The 21,226-nt window shown below is 41.8% G+C and overlaps 1 protein-coding gene across 4 annotated transcripts; it reads right to left on the bottom strand.

Moving 5' to 3' along the window:
- Positions 1-771: 771 nt before the first annotated feature.
- Positions 772-19,679, bottom strand: LOC311188797 (TBC1 domain family member 7-like). 4 transcript variants are annotated; one of them, XM_084260309.1, is made up of 9 exons: positions 19,650-19,679; positions 17,679-17,872; positions 17,072-17,192; positions 16,247-16,327; positions 12,805-12,992; positions 11,612-11,749; positions 9,742-9,887; positions 1,827-1,956; positions 772-1,049 (listed from the first exon to the last, which is right to left on the bottom strand). In XM_084260309.1, exons 3-9 carry the CDS (start codon positions 17,181-17,183, stop codon positions 963-965), a joined length of 882 nt encoding a protein of 293 aa, XP_084116435.1. In that variant the 5' UTR covers positions 17,184-17,192; positions 17,679-17,872; positions 19,650-19,679; the 3' UTR covers positions 772-962. The 4 variants fall into 4 exon arrangements, with proteins under 4 accessions (XP_084116435.1, XP_084116432.1, XP_084116433.1 ...); XM_084260306.1 differs by having other exon boundaries at positions 17,072-17,195; XM_084260307.1 differs by having other exon boundaries at positions 17,072-17,195; positions 19,646-19,663.
- Between the last annotated feature and the right edge of the window lie 1,547 nt (positions 19,680-21,226).

Here is a 21,226-nt window from a genome sequence, read left to right on the forward strand (position 1 = left end):
AAATAACAGCTAACCAACTCATCTTGGTATACAATTCCCTGCTCCATGCAAGACACAAATAGAATTTTACACTTCTACATGAAAAAGATCAGCTATCCAGCAAATCTCTATCTATGATTAATCACCCTACTTTTACTCTAGTCATGAATTACATTTCTGTATTAAAATTTAATTGTGAAATCTAAACCAAACAAGAATCAAATCACAACAACTCTGAGCCAAGCATTCAGCAGAGGAATTGTTTATTACTCATTGGCTCATCCCGCTGATTTCCTCTGCACCTGCCCAAAGCTACATTTCAGGATAGTACTGATGCACCTTTCTCCACCACCTTCCATGAAGAACAAAGGAGTTACAGCCATAGAGACCTGGCTGACAGATAAAAAGAAAGTATGTTAAGACACTTCAGAAAAGCATGTCACCCTGGCCATGGTGACATCTTCTACCTCAACATCGTGATGCCTCTGCCAGAAAATTCACCTTAAAATTGATGGTACTGAGTCCATTCACATTTCCAGAAAAGGCATGCTTTTTCACCAAAGAGTTCCAGCAGACTCACATTTAATACATTCAACTTAAAAACCACTTCCACGTAACAAATAGTTAGATCAAGGTAAGCTGGCATGCAAAAACATTTTAAGATTAGAATTTAAATTTACCTTGCTTCAAAAGTTACATTTGCTTCCCCAAAAGCCAGGGCACAGTGTGTAATCAGCACACTGTAGTTGGCTGGCCAAGTAACACTCTGGACACAATCACACCATCTGTAAGTAGCGTTCTTCCATCTGTGTTTATTGAACAATATTTACATATTGATCACTATGCTATTACCTGCTTTAATAGCATCTTGGCATAGAAGAGGCAGTGAAAAACATCACACCAGGGTGGGGGAAGAGTGGTAAAATGTCTTTTCAAATGTCTTTTTCTTTTTTCCCCAAACCATCCTAAGCCAAGACAAATTCTCAGGCTGAGTGCGCTGGAGTCCCACAGTGCGTGCGCCACAGATCCACAGCTTTGCTGACAATGGCATCAGTGTTATCCTGAGGAATCTACAAAAAAATCAGGGCAAGATGCTTTGTCAGGGTGCGTTGTTGGTACTGGTTTGTTTAAAACAAAGTTTTGTAAGTTTCTGGTTAGATTTTTGCCTCTTTATAAAAAAGAAAGCAAAACTAGACTCCCATCTCCCTGCCCTACCATCCCTCATCCTACAGGCACGGCGCTACCTCCAGGTTTTAAACAAACAGCTGACCACTCAGGCATCACACCTCACGCATCCCTAGCCAGACATCAGGCGAAACATAAACTGCTCATCCACGACCACAAACATATCTAGTCTAACTAATCCAGGTTACACTGGGATCCTACAATCCCTGCTACAGATGCCACTTATTCATAGAAGGAAAATTCCAGGTCAGGTTCAAGATCCCATCCTGACATCAACAGAAAACACACCCTGAGTCTATAGATTCGCACTCGGGCAGGGAGCAAAAAAGGTGCTGGAAACAAACCCTGTAAGGAGCTTCCAGAAACTTAATCTGGCCTCATCTGCACTTTCAGACAAAAATTCTTTTGTATCACAAGGACTAATGTCAAATCTGCATGAGCAGAGGTAACACGTTCCCCAAAGCCTAAAACTCATTTCCTGCTATGAAAGCCTTACCACCCAATAAAAACCCACTATTGTTCTCATCCCTGCACGTTCCCTCTTCACCTCGGCTCTGCTACACTGTTCTCAGTAAGTGATGCAACAGTATCTTACGGTATGTTTGCAACAGGCTCCAACACACTTTTATAAGCCATAAAAAACAAAGCACAAAAGTACTTACGTTTTCCAAAAACTGTGTGATCTTTTCTGCAGTATTCAGTGCTATTATCTTCATTTTAAAAGTTAATAATATCTCCAGAGCAACAAAAACAAGAATCTTGCAGGACCCACTAATAACTTTGTCCCAAACTCTAGGGAGGAAAAAAAAAAGTAAAAACAAATCACTGAACATTTTGTAGGGATTATCTGCATATTTATCTGCTAGAACAACCTTTGTACAATCACTTTATTTTTTTCCTTGAGAACAACAGCAATATATTGAATTATTCAGGGCAGGGTAAATAAAAGACATTTTATCAGCTCCTAAATCTGTAAGGAGAAGAGCAACGGCAAGCAGTAACGTATTGATATGGTCCATTCTGGTTCAGAAATTGAACTGTTTACAAGCTCAAATAAAAAAGGCAAGTTTCTTTTTGACAGCCTGAACTGTTGACAGTTACTCCACAGTGTACACAGTAACGGTGAGGATTTCTTCTAGTGTGAAAAAGGAAACAAGTTTTATTAGCATGCCTAATAAAGCCACTCTTCAAGCAGTTAAGCAGCTGAAAATACAAAAGGATGTAATACCGAACTAGTACATATTCAGGTTGCTGCAGTATGATACACAAATATCAGCAGGATATAATCCATGATGTTTAAATCAGACACAAGGAACTGCTATTAAGTCTTTCCCACCCTGCTGTGCACAGACTCCCTCAGAATTACCTAAGCACTCCTACCACTTGTACAATACTGTTCCTGGACCTCACAATTTTCACAAAATCTGAAGGACAGGCCTCCAAAGGCTGCAAGTACTTTAGCAGCAGAACTCTGATTAATATTAAAAGGGATCCACACTACTAGAACAGCCTGCAACAATGTGAAATCATCCTTCCGCCAGCATCTCTATCTCAGCCCCAGCTCAATAGACTCGGGATGAAAAGAGTATCCAAAACCAGTGTGAAACCATCTGTCAGATGGCAGCTTTTATGGGATTGCATTATTTTTAGTTCTTGAATGTTGAGAGCTGTGTCAGAAAGACTTTCTGAGGATTACTGTTCTTGCTCCTTCTGGGCACTTGTTAAAAGTGTTTCTCCTTCCAAATAAAAACATGGGGGACAAAGATCACATACTACCCTCCATCACCTCTGAATACAGTAACACGAACTGGAAAACATCTTCTGCAGCCCACCTATCACTACAGGTGTGCTTCTTCCACGGACAACTGAATTTTCACATAACCTCCTCTCTCAAATGAGCTTGCCCTTCAGCCTGCAGAGCCAGGAGAACACAACATGAGCATAACAGGACTTTGACAGCTGAGGGAAGAGTAGGTATCATCACAGTACTATGTGGAGCCATGAGATGACTAAGGGACTGGAGCACCTCTCGGATGACGAACAGCTGCAAGAGCTGGGGCTGTTCAGCCTGGAAATGTTGCTGCTATTACACAGCACTTACCTTTCACACTGGGACTGAAGTAAATTCTTTGTCAGCTTCTTACCCTTCTATTCACAGAACCTTTTTGACACAAATTTTCACATCCTCTCCATCCATCAAAAAAAATCTGACTAGAATTTAACTTCTAACGAAGAAGTGAGGAAAATGTGTAAAAGCCTCAGGATTATTCTTAAAAAAAAATAAACTAACAAAGCCTCACATCAACAGAGGAGGGAAAAAGCACTGCCAATTTCTTTCTCCTTCGCAACTTAGTTTTAATTCCCTATGGCACTGTGATTAAAAACTAATATAATTCCCATATGGGTAGGAACACTAAATAATCCAAGCTGAAAAATCTTACTGCTTCCTTAGTGGTTCGACCACCCCAGGACAAGCGATCACTGTAAGTACCATGCCAATAATGAAGTCACATCTTGAAGATTTAAGCAAGCCTATGAGAAAACTGAGACCACTCCTGTTCCACACTGTGCAGATCACCCCTGTTTACTTCTAATACATTTTCCTTCACAAACTTATCTGTTCAGAACCCAAGAGCAGCTCCCCATGTGTTTCATGGGCATCAGAACTGTAATGATGAAGTACAGTGCAGAGTAGCAGACCTCACAAAAATTCATATGAAAGCTCATGTTAATTAGAATGCAGACTCACTAACCCAAATGTAAAATACCCAGCCTTCTTTCATTAGCTTGCTTCCAAGTCTCACAACTTCAGTCTCCACAACTACATCATGGCAGGTTACATTCCATGCTCAGAGAACACTCTAATATTTTCCTGCATCACTTAGTCTGATTCCAGAACAAACATTTTAACCATGGCAAAACTGATGCAGTACCTAAATGACCAGTGCCTAACCAACTTTGGAAAAGGGTGCATAGTGAAGTGGATGAGATGTCAGCACCAGCCTGCTGTGTCTGCTGCAGTATTCTTCCCTTTGACTTTCCCAGCTATTGTTACTCTGGATGGAACTCCACCAGGGACAGCAACAGGGGACTGACTGACTGCGTGACACTGTGACCAACAGACCAGCAGCCTGCACCTCCACTGTACTGAGAGCGCCAGGAATAGCAACATAAACTGTGTCAGAAAAGTGTTTACTTAGAATGGAAAAAAAACTCCACACCAGTTTCAAGGCAGCACGTTTTGATGATTCTAGTCTAATATAGCAGCCTTTATACACTGTAGCTCTACCAATGCTAGCGTAAGTATCCCACTTTCACTTTTTAAAGAACACCAAAAACTTAAATTTGAGCATACTGCCAGAGCCAGCAACTTTTTTACCTGTTTTCTGATACTCCTAGAGATAAGAAAATTGTAACAGAAATGTCACACAAGTGTGCCTGTATGCCCTACCCAAGAATGCTGAAAAAGACAGCAGACACCAAATTCACCACGCTTTTTGGTGACTGTCATCCTCTCTGAAATGTAACTGCACTCAATTCATCACAGGAGCACCATTGTAGCTACTTCTTCAGTGAAGCAGTAGTAACACCCACAAGGAAAACCAAACAGGAAGCTATTAATGTAAAGAGCATACCAAGGATTATGAAGTTAGTTATTTTCACTGAGCTTTTTCCACAGGCAAGATAGAACTTACTTTGTGTGTGCATGTGTGTGAAGGCATGGCATTCTCAAGGCAGTTTCTCGGGTTCTTCAACCACTACAGTGCAGTAGTATATAAAAAGCATCACAGCACTGCCACTTTTTTCTGAAATATTATCGTTAATCTCAGTTTATTCCCCTTGGCTGCAGGGTAAGCATGCTCAACCTGAGTCCTCAGTCCTGGTCCTCCAGTCATCCAGGCCAGAGATGTTTAAAGAGAACCAACACTTGCTCCTCTGCCTGCACTTCTGAGTGTTCTTCCAATGGTAACTAGGCATGGAGGTACAAGATAAGGCTCACGCAAGTCTCATCCTGATACCACATCAGGATCTCATATCTCATCCATTTCCAGAGCTGGGAAGCAGCCAAATTGTTTGGACAAAGGCAAACCAACTTAAGTTTCTCTGAATCAGTAGCCCACATGCACATTCTTATGTCCTCCCACTCCATTGTAAGTTTCAGGCGTTTTTCATACTTCTGTTTCTACTAACAAATTACCTATATTTTCACCACTAGATGTAATTCAGGCAGGATGTGGAGATCACAGATGTAGAACTACAGAAGCCATATAATAATACATGAGGTAGTACCAGTTTGAAAGCCATTGAGATCTCAGGAGAACTACCAAATACTTTGCCACAAGCAAGTTACCAGTGTCTGATAACCCAAACCACCCCATCAGCCCTGCTAATGCCAAGTCTCCAGAGCAGAACACAAACAGTATCAGTAAGGGGCACGATACGTGACTGGCAACATCAGGCCACATAAAAGGCCTGGCTTACTCAGGATTGTATCTGCAAAGCTGTGCCACTTCTGTTGTAGCTGGATCATCTGGGGTGACGGCGCTGGAATAAACTGGCAGCCAAAGGGCCAGTTTGTCTGTAGAGCTGAAGCCACAATGGGACATGGTGCTTTAACAGCTGAGGGCCCACACATCACCATTCAAAATCTCTCCAGCATGGGGCTTACTGAACAGATGACCCAATAGGCTGTTGCAGAAATCCAGCAAACAGGGCAGTGGTGAGTACAAAAACAAGGGTGCCATGCAGTTCTCTCCTTGTTTAGAGATGAGTAAGCCTTCCTGTCCCTCCCGAGTCCACGCTACTGGCTGGCTCAGGCTCCAGGAAGTGCCCTGTCTGTATTCCAGAGGGGATATAGCACCCAAGGATACAGACCCTATGAAAAAGCCAGTCTGCTCTTCCCTGTTACCCATGTGGCACCTTGAAGAAGTTTAAGCAGTTTGGTGCATAACGTGTATTGGGGCAAGGAAAGACACTGTGTAAGTTCCAATGAAAAGTTTCTACATGAAACCTGTCTACACATGTTTTCCAAGCTCATTTTAAATGATGAATAAATTTTACCTATGGCATAACTAGGAGAGGCATGCTATAAAACAGTATTTACACTGAACAACAATGCCTGCCAGGAGCAAAGCTGATATTATGCAACTTCATCTCACCATTATTGGATAAAATTTCTGCATAGCACATACAAATCTTGTACACCATAGAGAAAAAAAAAATAATTACATTTAAATTTAGCTGCCTGGCAGAGACAACTACAATTTATAGAAAGCAAGCAACCTCTCTAAGAAATACAGTACTAAATCATAAATTAAACCATAAAAGACTAAACTCAGATCATCTCTCACTTGACAAAGAAGTAAAACTCACAGGAGAATTGGAGACCTGTTTTCAATTCTTGGCAGTTCCACCACCACCATTTGGATACATTTCAGATAAGCATTCGGGCCTCTAGATTCTAATCCAAACTGAATCTCCAAGCATTAATTAAGTTCATCTGTCACATGCTACCCATGAAGTATGTTATTTCCTTAGCAAATGAGGCCATTATGATTACAACTGAATAATTCAGAAACCCAAACTGGCAAGAAAAAGTGCACTTTTATCATGTTCCCACAAGAACATTAAGAAAAGGGATTGTTGTGCTATCCAAAATACTAACACTGAAATTTGTTTTTACTGTGGAGTGATGCAAAAAGCCAATATTTTGACCTTTTCCACACAGCAAAAAAATATTTTAAAAACTTCAGGTCATCAAAATAATCTATTTCAGTAAGGTAAAACAGTGTCTGAGAATGCTAAACAGTATACTAGCTAGATAAAACATTTTATATAAGTGAATAGATTCAAAATGGTAGAAGCTTGAAACTCAAGATTCTGAAATGAAATAGGAAGTCAAAATTCTTCATCTAGATTTTTTTTTCTTTTACACTGTCAAGATGATACATAAAATGTTCAATTTTGAACATAAATTGAAAAAACCCCACCCAACTGGATCTTACAATAGCAGAACTGCTCAGAAACAAATTCCTCTCTGCTCTAGTTCTCAGCCACAAGACCTATCAGCAAAATTCAATTACAGAAGCCCTAAATACAACTGTCTTCCTCAGCTTTCCTACAGGCACATTTCAGGTACTGGAAGGCCGCTATAAGGTCCGCCCCGGAGCCTTCTCGTCTCCAGGCTGAACAAGCCCAACTCTCTCAGCCTGTCTTCGTAGGGGAGGTGCTCTAGCCCTTTGATTGTTTCTATGGCCCTCCTCTGGATGCACTCCAACAGGTCCATGCCCTTGTGTTGAGGGCTCCAAAGCTGAATGCAGTATTCCAGGTGAGGTCTCAGCAGAGCAGAGTTAAGGGGCAGAATCACTTATGCACACATAATTTCTGTAGCCATGAAAGTAGTAAATGCTTTTAACCACCACATCACACCCAACCACTACACAGAGATGACTGTTTTTGGAGTCCGGTCCGTTAAGTGCTTAGTGAGAAGAACTTGCCACACAATTACCACCATGCTGCCCACAGCACAACACTCAAAGGTCTACCACCAAATCCTCCAGTTTTGGTTCAAAACATTGTTTTCTCTCAGACAATTCCTTGCTAACAGTAAAACATACAGAACCTCAAAGACGACTAGAGAGCATAATTTCTAATCTTATAACTCATACCCTAAAATCTCCTTATTTTCCTAAAGGCAATTAAAACATCTTTTTAAAACAGCTGTTTCCCACTTTCCTTCAAGAAATGTGAAGTACCAGACAAACAGGCAAGACTGCAGTTACTGTTCAGATTACAACCAACTTCACCACCGCAGAGCATTTCACAAAGTGCTCCGTTTCCATGCTAGATTCCTGTAGCAGTCACTGAAGCCCTGGAGGTGCTGGAGTAAAACTTCCCTTGAACCCTGTTACTTCTCAAAGTTTTCAGGCAGCTGAAAACGAAAACATTGCTTTTTGTGTCACCCCCTGCTCAGCTATTGTTAATGCAGAAAGGATGATATGCTTCTCTACATCTAGCTTGAATGCTCCACTTTGCAAGAGTTCTCAGGAAGCAGAGCAAGAGAGATCACACAAGCTTCATTTCAAAGGCCCTTTAGTAAAGTACCATGCACATGGATTTCCCTCTTTTAAAAACTGGGCAACCTGTTTCTAATTGTGGAATCCTGCTATAATGCATCATTTCCTTAACTCTGTAGTACTCATCCTGCCCTAGTACTTTCTAAAATAAGCATTCTGTCCTTGTTTAACCCCAGTCAGCAACCAGCTCTCACACATTCTCACACAGCTGCTCACTCATTCCCTTCTCAGTGCGACAGGGGAAGAATTGCAAGGGCAAAAGTGAGAAAACTTTGTGTGTTGAGATAAAAAGCAGTTTAATAATTTGTCCTGGTCCTGTCCAGGCCAGAGTTAACCCCCCAAGTAGCCAGCCCAAGTGAGCTGAGTTAGCCCAGGCTGTTTCCCACACCACCTGACAGCACTCCTCCATGAAAGGGGCTGGGTGGGGCGGGGCACTGGCTGGATGTCTATAGGACAGTGAGTATGGTCAGGGTGTTGGGTCGGTCAGTCCTCACATAGGGCAGCACTCTGTAATCCTTGGGTCAGTAAGGCACTCTGTGGTATCACTGGGTGTGACTGTAATTGGCTGTTACTGTTCTGCATTCATGGTGCTTCTGTCAGCAAACTGTCCTTATCCCAACCCACGGAGGAATCTCTGTTTCTCCTGCTGGAGTGAGTGAGCAGCATGTGGTGCTCAGCCACTGCTTGGGGCTGAACCACCACATAATAAAAAAATAATAACAAAAAATGTAAGGAAAAGAGGAAAAAAAATAACAAAAGGGAGAGGAAAATAAAATGCAAGAAAGAAAGAGTAACACAAATTAATAAAAATAACTGCTCACCATCAACTGACTGATGCCCAGATCACCCCCAAGCACTCCACCCCAGTTTTATCGCTGAGCGTGACATCATATGGTACGGAATACTTCTTTGGTCAGTCACAGTCAGTTGTCCCAGCTGTCCCTCCCATTTTTTGTGCACCTTTAACCTACCATCTGAGGAGCAGAAAAGGTCTTGACTGAGCAGCTAAAACCCCCCTGTGTCATCAACACTGCTTTCAACACAAATCCAAACCACAGCCCCATACGAGCTACTATGGAGAAACTTAACTCTATCTCAGCCAAATCCAGTACACATTCCCAAAATCTTTTTCATCTAATGATAATATAGTATTATAATCACTCCTTAAGGAAGTATTTTGGTTAAAAGGCCCGAGAACTGCCAACCATTCAGCTATCTATTGCGAAAAGGAGATTTTGAGTTTTAAATCCTAGGAGGCATTAAGCATCTAACAGAATCAGCCACTGTATTTTTTTAATTTCAATGAGAAAAATGATCACACAGATACCATCTTGCATCAGTAACAAGTGGAATCAAATCCAATTTTATCATTTCCAAGTCAGCAACGAAGTTAACGCCATAATCTTACAGATAAAGTAAGGAAAGTTCTTTTTCTGCTACTGATGAGAAAAAAGCTAAAATTGCTATACAAGTACAAGCAGAAAGACAAAAGAAAACTTGCCTCTGTAAACTGGACTCAGGTAAACAGCCTGCGAAACACTTTTTAAACCAAAGATCGTAAGGGAGTTTGCTCATTGCAGCACATGCTTTCAGATGCATCAGGAGTCTGCTATCTTCAATGTTCAAATACTGCTCCAGAATTTTTGGCTGAGAAAGCAATTGGAAAATTTTAGCTAACTCACATCAGAGCACTCTCCACAGCTAACACATACTGTAAGACAAGAAGTGTCTTAATAAATAAATTGGCATATGATGACACATTAAAATAATGAACTTGCATTATTTCCACTAAAAACGTAATGTTCCAAAATACAAGTGTTACTGGGTTTTGCAATTAACTAATTAAGTACATTTAGTAAACAAACAATTCCAGGTTACTTAAATTGCTGACCACTAGCAGAGCTTCCTATATATACAGTACTCCCTAATGCAATGAAGTATTTGAGAGCTTAAGGCAGTGCAGGGATTAAATCTGCACTAATTACTGCAACCTTCCCAAGCAAAATTTAACTTTATTCCCCTCAAATCTAATCACCTTAGCACACATTAAAAAAAAAAATTTTAATCTCCACACAAACCCAAAATCTACACAGCAAAACCCAGAAAATAAATTCTGAGAGCAAATCCATGTACAATATATTAAAAGCTGGACATTGATTTCATGTTTAAATCCAAAGTATTTAGAAAAACCAAAAGAAACGATGCTAAAATGTGGATAATTCTCCTTTTGTTTAAATCCTAATGTAATACAATTCGTATTTTCATAAATTCAGGAGTGCCTTTATAGTTTCATTATAATTAGGTAAGTGTCCAATGATTTCAGTTGTCAAAGGAGGAAAAAAAAAAAACATTCATCCTTTGTCCAAATTCTAACATCCAGAGTCTTGGCACAATGTTCATATTAAAACAAAAACTTAAGAGGGAGATCCCTGGCATGCCCTATGTAGCAAGAGTACATACTTCAAAACCTCTCCTCTGTCCTTTAAAAGGAATTACAGAAATTGGTATAATTTAATATATCACTTCCAGCAACAGGAGGAAAGTTTAAAAAGTATTTCTTAGTTCCAAAAGAGAGGCATAATTTTCTGCAATGAATTTTCATTCAGTGACCACTAGTGCACAAGGACTCAGATAACGATATCCACTGAGATGAAAGTAACTGAAAGGTTTCTTATCTGTTCAGACTACTTGAAGAATTATAAAAGCTTTTGTATAATTAACCAAATTTTTCTAAGTATGCATTTTCTTTACAATCAATTTTAAATTTCATAAATCAGTAAGATATTAAAAATTAATGATAGCACTTAAATTAGTGCTAAAAGAACTCTATTCCACTTTTTATTACAACTTCATTTGCAGCACATTGTTTTTCTGAAGATGTAGTACCCTGCTCCATATAAAAGGAAAACACTTGTGCTTTGCCTATCATCCAATGAGCAGCATATGAAACCAAAGATGCAGACTAAAAAGCAGCTAACATACATCACAATGTTCTTAACTTAGTGACATCTTATTTAAAATAAATTTTTAAATGACCAACTTGTGAGGAATTTAATTAAACTAGATACAATGTAAGCTTTACCTAACCTAGAAAGATATAATTGAAAACCACAATTTCACAAACAAAAACAATTTCTAATGTTTCATCAGAAAAAGCATCCTACAAGACAACACAAGGGCAACCCAAAAAGCACTCCTCCCATCTTCTTCTAAGGGTGGAACGGAATCCAAGGCTGTCACCTCTGACACTCCAGCTGTCTCCACACGTTGTGACTTCCAAGGTTCTCAGCACACATACCTGACACGATTGCCTCCTTTCTCCTTTACTGCTCTCCTCACAAAGAAACAAACAACAAGTGTTTTTTCCTTACCAGTTGCTGTAATGAATCTTTGTGCTTGCCATTTAGCTGATTCACAAAGCAACTGACAAGCCAATAGCACTCTATGGGATCCTCCACCATTTCCTCCATTGCCTTGGCAATAGCAAGGAACACCTCATCCTCGGGTTCCTGGAAAACAAAGGCAAGAAAGTGAACTAACTACACAGAAGTACTGGACTATCTGATTTAAATTATTCTCATATTCCCTTTCCCTGCTCTTTGGGGAAATAAATGCAAATCAAGACACATGAAGAGCCATTCTGACATTCATAGATAAAACACTGGACAGCAGCTGCATAATGGTGACAGATACCTATTAAACCAGAACAAATAAAGCTTGTCTTCGTTTTAAAAAACAAAACACAGGGATGATCTAAATACTAGTGGAGTAAGACTCTGCTCCACAGACTGCTGCAGTACATACATATCCCTTCTCAAATCCTCTGCTGAAGAGAACTTCTGTGACTTGTGTCTCAAACATGTAAAAACATTTAGACCAATCCAATTCCATCTTTATATTCCTGCATCCAAAATAAAGCCTCTCACTACTACCAAGCAGTAATCCACTTCAGAAAGTTCCATGGTTCCTTCCACAGAGGCTTACAGATAACACCAACACACTGTGTTTTATCATCACACTATAGACTTATCAGAACCACAGACCTGCTTAACCACATGTGAGTACTCCATAGTTTACAGTGCATTTAATGTGTTACCTGACAAAAGCCTGGATCAGTTCAGACTATCAGAGAAAGGAGGTTAGTACAGTGAAGTCCAGGTTTAAAAAGAGTTTTAAAAAATTCTATAATTTGCTATGAAACACTGCTCATACTGGCTCTGAATTATTGCCTTCCAGGACACTTAAGGATCTTTGAGCTCCAATAAGATTATGTCATTTTGATTTCTGGGCTATAAAGAAACTGAAGTATACAAAAGGCTTGAAGCATAGCAGGCAAAATAAATAAAAGAGATTTTAAGGCATAAAATCTTACGTAAGTACTTAGTGGAAAAAAGAGGAATGCACTTTGACTAAAATCCTTTATTTTATACTGGTACTTCTCTGTCTTCCATTCACTATTGTCTATCTATGTGCATTTGTGGGGCTACTTGCAGCTCAGTTTCTCGCAGGTTTATAGTCTGAAGTTAAATAAAATATTTAAGAGACTGTTAAAAAGACAACTGACCAATGGAAAAGCCAAGCTCCGAGGCAATTTTCCTGATTCCAGCTGATGTATGCGAAGGAAAACATCCACCTGTGGGGTAGAATCATTGATAAAACGAATTACACGAAGAGCGTGGTGTATATCCCAGTACTGCTCCTTCCGGTACTTCATCACCAAGGCATGAGATTCGTGGTGAGGTGGAATAATTCCTTTGAGGGGGAAAAAAGAAAAAGATAAGCCATTGTAAAGAGAAAAACAGAGCACTCAAAACTGCCTTTTCAAGAGACCTGCCTGAATTAAATTCCTACTTCAACCCCAGCCTATGGAAATGTAGGACCTGGCACTGCAGTTTGTGTATAAACTTGGTCAAAGAATACAGCAAGAAAACTCAAAAAACCTGGATGCCAATGGACCAACAAAGCCCTTTCACATTAGATTCATAAAGCCAAATGGAACGTTAACTGAGCATAGGCAAAAATCTACCCTGAGACAACTGTTTCTCAAGTTCTGCAAGGTTTTCAGCAAATGAATGATAATTCCTTTGTAGATCACATGGGTGTGCTGAGAAGAAACATCATTGTTGGGACAGATGAAAAACAATGTCATTGGTTTACTCTCCCTAACAACCTTTGCTTTTAAATCGTGAATCTTGTCACTTGTTTATACCTACGTGTAGTTTTTAATACAGTCCTAGCTGCGTATTTGTGCTTCCACTTTGGCTGAGATGACCAGAGAATATATACATCCAATTAACTAATGCAAATATCTGTACATTCCAATATTACTTAATTTGCTGTTAGATCTCTGCCTGAAAATTCTTTCCTCACTGTGTCATAGAGATTAATCATCTCTAAAATAGTATTCAGAAGCAAAATCAATCACACTGGTGGTAAGCTTGAAATTTAACCTGTAACTGATTCAACCTAAGCACTTGGCAAGTTCATTCTTTTCATTTTCTTAGTGCAACACCAACATTTCTTCTAGCTTTCTAGAAGGAAAAATAGTGAAAAGGAAAGTATCTAAGTGGAGAGGCAGAGCAAATTAAACTGTTTACAATCTCTAGAAGAGAGGCTCAACATTTCACTCAATCCTTCCCCTCACTCAAGATTCAAACATGCCATGCACTGATATTCACAATGAAATAGTCACAGGCTTCAGCAGAAATAAGATCTTACATCAAAGGAAAAAGAATTACAACTTCTCTATCACTAGTGGAGCAGAACTTTTCCCCTTGTAGAAACCCATAAGGAAGTAATCCTCAAAAATCAGCTCTTCTGCTTTTCCCTCATTGAAAGAAAAAAAAAATCCTGCCAAGTGTTAAACCATGAAATGGCTTGAAATGGCTGAGTTTTAGTAATAATCACATAGACAGAAAATTATCTTTTCCCTTCTAACTGCAAACCTGTCTGCATTTCAAAGCCTGAGACAGAGCAAGACATTTTTCACATTATGCAAAAACAAGAGTCAGTATCACAGACTTTCTGTGTACATTCTGCCAACTGCTTTCCTCAAATACAGAAGACTACCTTAGGCAAACAGGCAGAAAAGCAGCTGAAACAACACAGGGATGACTAGAAACTATCAGGAGCGACACCTGAACAGGAAGTTAACTGAGACATCACTGACACACCCTGTAACCTGGGGCAGCACTGAGCCTTGGTACGTCCCCAAGATAGTTTTGCTGACAGGACAAAGTTCCTGTTAAACTATTAACGTTACTTAGAGGAGATGTAACACCTCCCACCAGAAATGGACTGGACTGTTGTTCCAGTCATTTAGGGAGAGGTATTTTTCATTTCTGTTCTGAATACCAGCTTTTCTAATGAGCACGAACATCAAGAGGTAGCACAAGAAAGGTCCTTCTACCTCTGTTCACCCAAGGAGTATATCGTATGTGTACCTGAAATAAATCTCACTGCATTTAAATATAAAATCACTTTTAAAAACTCAATGTAATTTTCCACACTGTTATCTCAAAGTATTTTGTGTTATCCCATCACTCACAAACCATCCTATTTAAAACAGTCAAAACATACACCACTGGCTCTGCAATGAGCTGCAAGTTTGCCATGAGACTACGTTTTGCTATTGTAATTTTGGCTTAAGGAGCTTGTAGTAAGACACTTGTCCAAACACCCTACACTACATTTCCTACTACTAATATTTTAACGGATGGTGACTACTTCACTAGGGCACAGGGTACAGCTAAAACTTTGTAATTCATTATTTCAAACTCCAGACACTGTAGTGGAATATGGAGACCAAGAAGGGAAACAGAAGACTTTCACTTGAACATTGTTCAAGATGATGGCACAGCCTAAGTTAAATAAACGTCCTAAAAAAGGGGCATCTTTAAAAATAGCTCAGTCTGAATTAGAAGTCACCAATCTTTCCAACTCTGAATCACATACCAAAATATTCACGTAAGAGATATATGGGATCTGTATCCCATATTCTGGACAGCCAAAGGACAAAAAGTAGGATAGTTCACAGGCAGCAAAAGACAGCAGTTTCTAAACCAACCTGCAGAATGATGCTGCTGGTCTCCCTCTGATGAAACATTTCAGCTATCAGCACCCCCACAGTCCCCACAGCCCTGGTAACACAAGACTTGGCATGGGAGTCACACCAAAGCACAGAAGTGGCACAATGCTCCTCCACCACCACCAGTGTGGTAAATGACATTTCTCTTCCAGAGATTCAGTCACACTCAATCCAGCACTGCTTCTTTACATGCTGCAGCCCTAAGGGAATCTCCAGAGACCTTCTAAGGGTCACAACTCATGGACCCTTCACAACCCCTCCTGCGTCCAACTAATGTGACCTCACTTTTAGTAAACCCAACACAGTTGACCAGCTCCTGCAAAGTCATTAGCACCCTTGCATTAATCATCTTACTAATGTGCGTCAAAAGAAACTAGAAGTTATTTCTGGTTTTTATGGTTTTCAGGGATACCACGATTTGGCTCTAGCCTCATAACTTTTAATTGGTATTTGCCATTGAAAAGCCAGAAGCAAAACCAGAAGAAACCAAGATTTTCTAGAACACTAAGTTTCTCTTCAGAATAAACATCCATTCCGTACCTTGCCCATTCTAACTTTTATCACAGTTTTACTTCAACTTAATTATCTGTCACTTCAGGAACAGAACTGAGTATCACACTTGGTATCACTGTCTTATTATAGTCCCCCTTTTAGATCCATTTTATTAATTTAGCTGGGTAGTACTATGAAGTTAAATACAGAGGTACACTTCTAGGGACACTTCAGCAGAAGTTCTCAAAAACTGTGTGTGGAATATTGCTTCATAATTACCACTCTGCATTCTAGGTGGGTACAAAACTAGGCTAAGCATGCATCAGCACACAAAGTAGTACAGAATACTCCACATCATTAACTCTCTGCAGAAAGCACCTTCCTACAATTTACTTCTACAGAGGATCACAGATGTTAGGTTTCATACCTAAAAGCACCTTCCACACCAGTATACGATACATCGATGGGAGAGGAAACCTTTGACTAAACGTGCAAAGCTTCTCAATGTCTGTAGAGAAATAAAGAGGGGGCAGAATGAAAAGTAAATTTAAATACAATTATCAATAGTTTTTGCATACTCAACCCAAGTATGACAAATCCCTAGCACAGATCAGAATCCCCACTTGCATGGTATATTATCAACAAATGTTTTCATCGCTTCACTTGAGATCAGAACACGCCCTATAAATTGCACCCATATTTCTTCTGAAAAATATATATGTTGTCTTGATTTACAATAAAGCTATATAGCCACCTTAGGTTTCACCAGGAAGAAACTGTACTATTTTTATAGACTTTTTGTAAATTGTGTTGCTGTGTCAAAACAATGAAGGGCTTTGCTAAAGGGACATTTATCTTTCCGTTCTGTCAGATACATGACACTCCTGAGGGACCAAGAACAATAACAAAATCTTCATTCTTTTGAGGTTAGATGGAATTAACAGCATGAGACAATACATTTTCAGACCAAAATTGTTTTCATTACAGAACTTCTAGTTTCTTGGGCATACAGAATGAGAACAACAACAGCAAAAAAGAAACAACTAAGCAGACAACTCCTTAATAGTTTTTAAAAATCAGATTTTCAAATCTTTGAAACTTAAAAGGCTGCTAGTAGTAATCAAGAGATCAGTGGTAAAAGATTCAAAATTCAAATTAGTAATAAGCAGAGTAGCTACACCCCTTCCTTCTATTATTCCCTCCCTGACCCCAAATCACCAAAGCAGTAGAGGAAACGAGGAAATCAACTTGCCTAACCGGTCATCTTTTAAGAGAATTTCCAGTGACTTCTTTTCTTCAACTCCACGGAATCCCACTTTTTCATAATAGACGGAGCGGAAGTTTCTCTGCGAGTCATCAGCCATGACTGATTCCTTCTGGAGAAACAGTAATTCCCCCTAAGTCTTTCACAAATACACTTCTACTGCGTTAAGGTCTAGTACTTCTGCACACTGATAAAACCTGAGTGTCTGTGTCTCTGTAGTATTAATAACCCTTAAAGGATATGAACATTCCAAAGGTTTTTTTTCACCATATAGTAACACAGACAATCGTAAAAATCATTATAAAAAATAATAATTCATTATAAAATTTAATAATAATTATTAAAAATTATAAAAATAATCCCATTTCCAAATGAACCATGGGGGTTTATTTTTTTTCATTCCTGTAGTAAGTCATATTCTCTAAATTTTAAAAAAAAAAAGCTGGAGAGACACTTGGTCTTTTATGTGATATCACATCTTTCAAAACCAATAAAAAAATTAACAGTTAAGAGTCTGACAAAATTTTGGCTACAGAAACCCTAATCAAGTGCAACTGTTACCCATAGAAATAAAATCATCAGGATTCATACTCACCAGAAAAGGCAATCAGCATCAAGGGCACGCCAAGGTTGGCCTCAGTAGCTTGGGGTGACAGGAAAGGCTAGGTAGGTTTGTTCTTAATTTGCAGATTTGAATTAAATGTTCACATCATTAACAGGTGCTGCAACAGCCGATGTCTCGAGCTTGTCATTCCAGTACCAGAAAGAAAAAGTCATCTCATCCCTGCACTGGAAACAATAGTAAATTGCAGTGAATACCCTGCCCTTCTTAACAAATATAACTGACACTTCAGCTCGGTTCAACCTTCAAAATACCAAATCTCTCTTCTCTGCAGACATGAGAAAGTTTTGGCTTGTAACTCAAAGGACAAAAAAACCACCTTTACTTTTAAGCCCAGCGACGGCAGCAAAACTCAGAGAAAAAAATATTTGAGTGAGGAGCAATGTGTGAAAGCTTTTCTAGATAAATTCTTTTCCTTCCTGAAACAAGGAACACATCAGGAGCAGAGCATTTACAGACATAAACAAAGGCCACAGTTTTGCAAAGAATGCACATGTTTGCATTCGTACATCAACGAGGCCTATCTGCGCTTCAAATCAAACTCAGTTCTGGCCCTTCGTAGGAAGAGGGCTGAGATCAGCCAGAAGAACAGAAAGCCGCAAAGGACTGAACAAACGCTTTTGGAGCTCCATCACCTACCTCAAAAACAGTGAAAAAATATGTGTATTACTTGCAAGACATTCCAGTTACCAAAAGGCCTGTGACATTCCTGTATTGTGCAGCACTGTCCCGTTATTGGTGTCTGCTGCTTACATTGCAGGCATGTCTAAGGAACAGGCTTATGATGCTACAAGCAACTGTGTTTAAAATACGTTTTTTTCCTTAATCTGAATTTAATATGTGCTATTTAGAAAACACTTAGTTCAAAGCACTTGTGGAAAGCTGCCAGTGGAGTCACAGAACAGAAACCATAATTATGATTATAAAATCAACAGTGTGATCCGTAAGAAAGGATTTCTATTTGAATAATTTTAGCTGTCACTACACCAACAGTACATTTGATGCACTCGGTGGAAAAAAGGAGGAGCACTGTTTCCTCCCCCCCTCCCCAGATTCAGGATACCTATTTTCACACTAGGCAAACAACCAAAGTTCCAACCTTCACACGTATCCTTGCTACGCTGCAAAAAGGAAGGGGGTTCAAACACATCCCTAGCCGGCTCATCGAAAGCATCCTGTACAAAAACGCAATTAACTCGTCCTGTCTTCAAAGACCAGCGCGTTCCTGGCGCTGGCACCGCTCTCACCACACCGTCAGATTTCACCCCAGGCCGCTTTATCACCGGCAGTGAAACATAACCACTCCGCAGCGCCAGGCGCGATGCCGCCGCACCGCCGCGCTCCCCTGCGCGGCCTGAGCGAAGCTTCGGGCGCAGCCTCCTCAGGCCGAGCAGCGCGGGGGGCGCGGCCGGCCCTGCCCGAGGGCACACACCGCCCTCGCTCACCCCCCCGCCCCGAACCTCGGCACGCACGGCGGCCTGGCCACCGCTCCGGGGCTGCAGTGCCCGGTCTCCGGTACGTTCCCAGCGGCACACACGGGTAGGCGCGGGCACGGCACCGCGTACCCCCCCGGAACTGCAACAGCAAGCGGACACCCCTCTCCTCCAACACACACACCCCCTCCAGTGGGCAAGGCGGGGCGCAGGCAGGGCACCCCCTCCCGCCTTTCCCCCCTGCCTGCCCGCACACACACGCCCGGGGGCAGAGGGCCTCCCTCGGAGCCCCGGCGAGGGGCGGCGGGAAGGGCCGAGGGCTTGCGGAGGGCCAGCGGCAGAGAGGCGCGGGGCCGTGCCACCCGCCACCCCGGCACAGAGCCGCGCCGGGAGCTGAAGCGACCGCCAGGAGCTGGAGAGCGGCTCGGGGAAGGGGACGAGACCAGGGCCGACGACTGACACACCCCCCGCGGACACCGAGACCCCCAACGCCGCCCCCCCCGGCACCTACGGCAGACGGCCGCGGCCCAACGGAACGGGCGGAGCGCGGCGCGGACTCGGGCGCATGCGCAGATCCCGTCCAACGGAGGAGGCGGAGCGCTCGGGGCCTTGGTCCTGCCGAGGGCGGGACTACCGCCCGTGGGTAGCGCCACATGCTCAGCGGCTGGATACGCTGCTGCCCATTGCCGGCGAGCCAGGCGCCGCGGTCTGGCTGCCGCCTGTCGTGCTTCCCCGGTCTCTCACGGATCTCGGTTGTTCTCCCTCCCATCCCTTGAATCAAGCCACCTGCCCCTCGGCCCCTCCCCACTGTGGTGGGGCAGCCTCAGGTGTGCAGAGGGAAGCGAGGGTACCTCGCACACCCCTGTCTCAAGGCGACTCCAGAGCTCTGGGCGACTTGACAGAAGAGGCTGTGCCCAGCGTGTAATTACGCAGGGCAGTGCGAGACCTGCCAGTAATGCTCATCAGTAAGGGAAAAGGCTCCATGCTGATCAATCACTGAGGCCACGGAGAACAGCACCCTACACCATACTAATTACCACAGTCAGCGTGCCTAGCATTACAGCCCGTCTGCTGTGACAGCTGGGCATGTTTTACTTAAAATGATCTTTAGGAAGCTAAAGGCATTTTTCCAAACCCAAGGTTCATGCAAAGTGCTCGATGATAAAACTCCCACCCCGCAAAACAGAGAGATGACCTAGATGTTACTCCGGGGTGCCAGCACTCAAAAACGCTGCCAAAACCATGGGTTGTAAAACTGATATAGTGGGTTTATGTGTTTGGGTTTTTTTTAGTTGCTGGCAGTGGTTTTATTCCAATCTTTAAGATCTTGCCAGGCTTTAGCTGTACGACTGCAAGGCCTAGGCAGCCGCCTTTAAAAGGACCTGCCTTTGTCCCTTTCCCGGAGCAGAAACCTGAATGCCACCATTGAGCACCTGATGTAGCAACACCAAGATTGCCCAAGGGTAGATAGAACCAGCCGAGACAGCTTCCTAGGTTGAGCGGCGTATTTCCCAATGCACAGACCTTCCCATTATTTTAATCTCGTTCAACCCCTTCGGATAAAGGCAAGGGGGAGGCGAGCTGTTGCAGCTTGCACCGGCCTTTGAGAAACCCAGTTCGTACAGGAGGAGTGTTCCTGCCTTGAGGCAGTGCGAGGCCTAGCCCAAAGATGTTTCCTGAAGTAATGCTGTGCAGCAGCAGCAGGTGGCGGGCTGGCGCCATTTTTTGTGATTTGTGGGCCCTCCACCTCAGCTACCTCTTCTCTCGATAGATGGCACTTGTCCCTGGGAGAGGCCTGTTTGGTGCTGCTGGGAGCTAACCGGTGTCACGAGGTTCAGAAAGCTGCTGCCGAAATTTAGTCAGATGCCTCGCATTTTTAATTATGCTTCATTTTTGGCCTTGCCAAGACGCATACGTAGCATATTAGTGCTCTAAAAAAGGCTGAAGCTAGCACAATTTGTTTCAGCAATCATTTGCGGCACAGCAGAGACAGCAATGTCTTATCAAGCAGTTGCACCATCAGCTATGGATTAGCGTATCAAGCAGTCGAGCTGTCAGACACTGTGCTATGGATTTGTGTTGTATTGA

Source organism: Gallinula chloropus (genome assembly GCF_964237585.1).
Source record: "Gallinula chloropus genome assembly, chromosome: 2".
Taxonomy (NCBI): domain Eukaryota; kingdom Metazoa; phylum Chordata; class Aves; order Gruiformes; family Rallidae; genus Gallinula; species Gallinula chloropus.

What these genes read in the sequence shown, in the direction of transcription:
- LOC311188797 (XM_084260309.1), bottom strand. Translation starts at nt 17,183, where the DNA reads ATGGCTGATGACTCGCAGAGAAACTTCCGCTCCGTCTATTATGAAAAA. An exon ending in CTTAAAAGATGACCGGTTAG is followed by an intron (nt 16,328 to 17,071) that starts GCAAGTTGATTT and finishes ATTTCTCTACAG; the next exon opens with ACATTGAGAAGCTTTGCACG. An exon ending in GGAGCTTGGCTTTTCCATTG is followed by an intron (nt 11,750 to 12,804) that starts GTCAGTTGTCTT and finishes TTTGTTTTCCAG; the next exon opens with GAACCCGAGGATGAGGTGTT.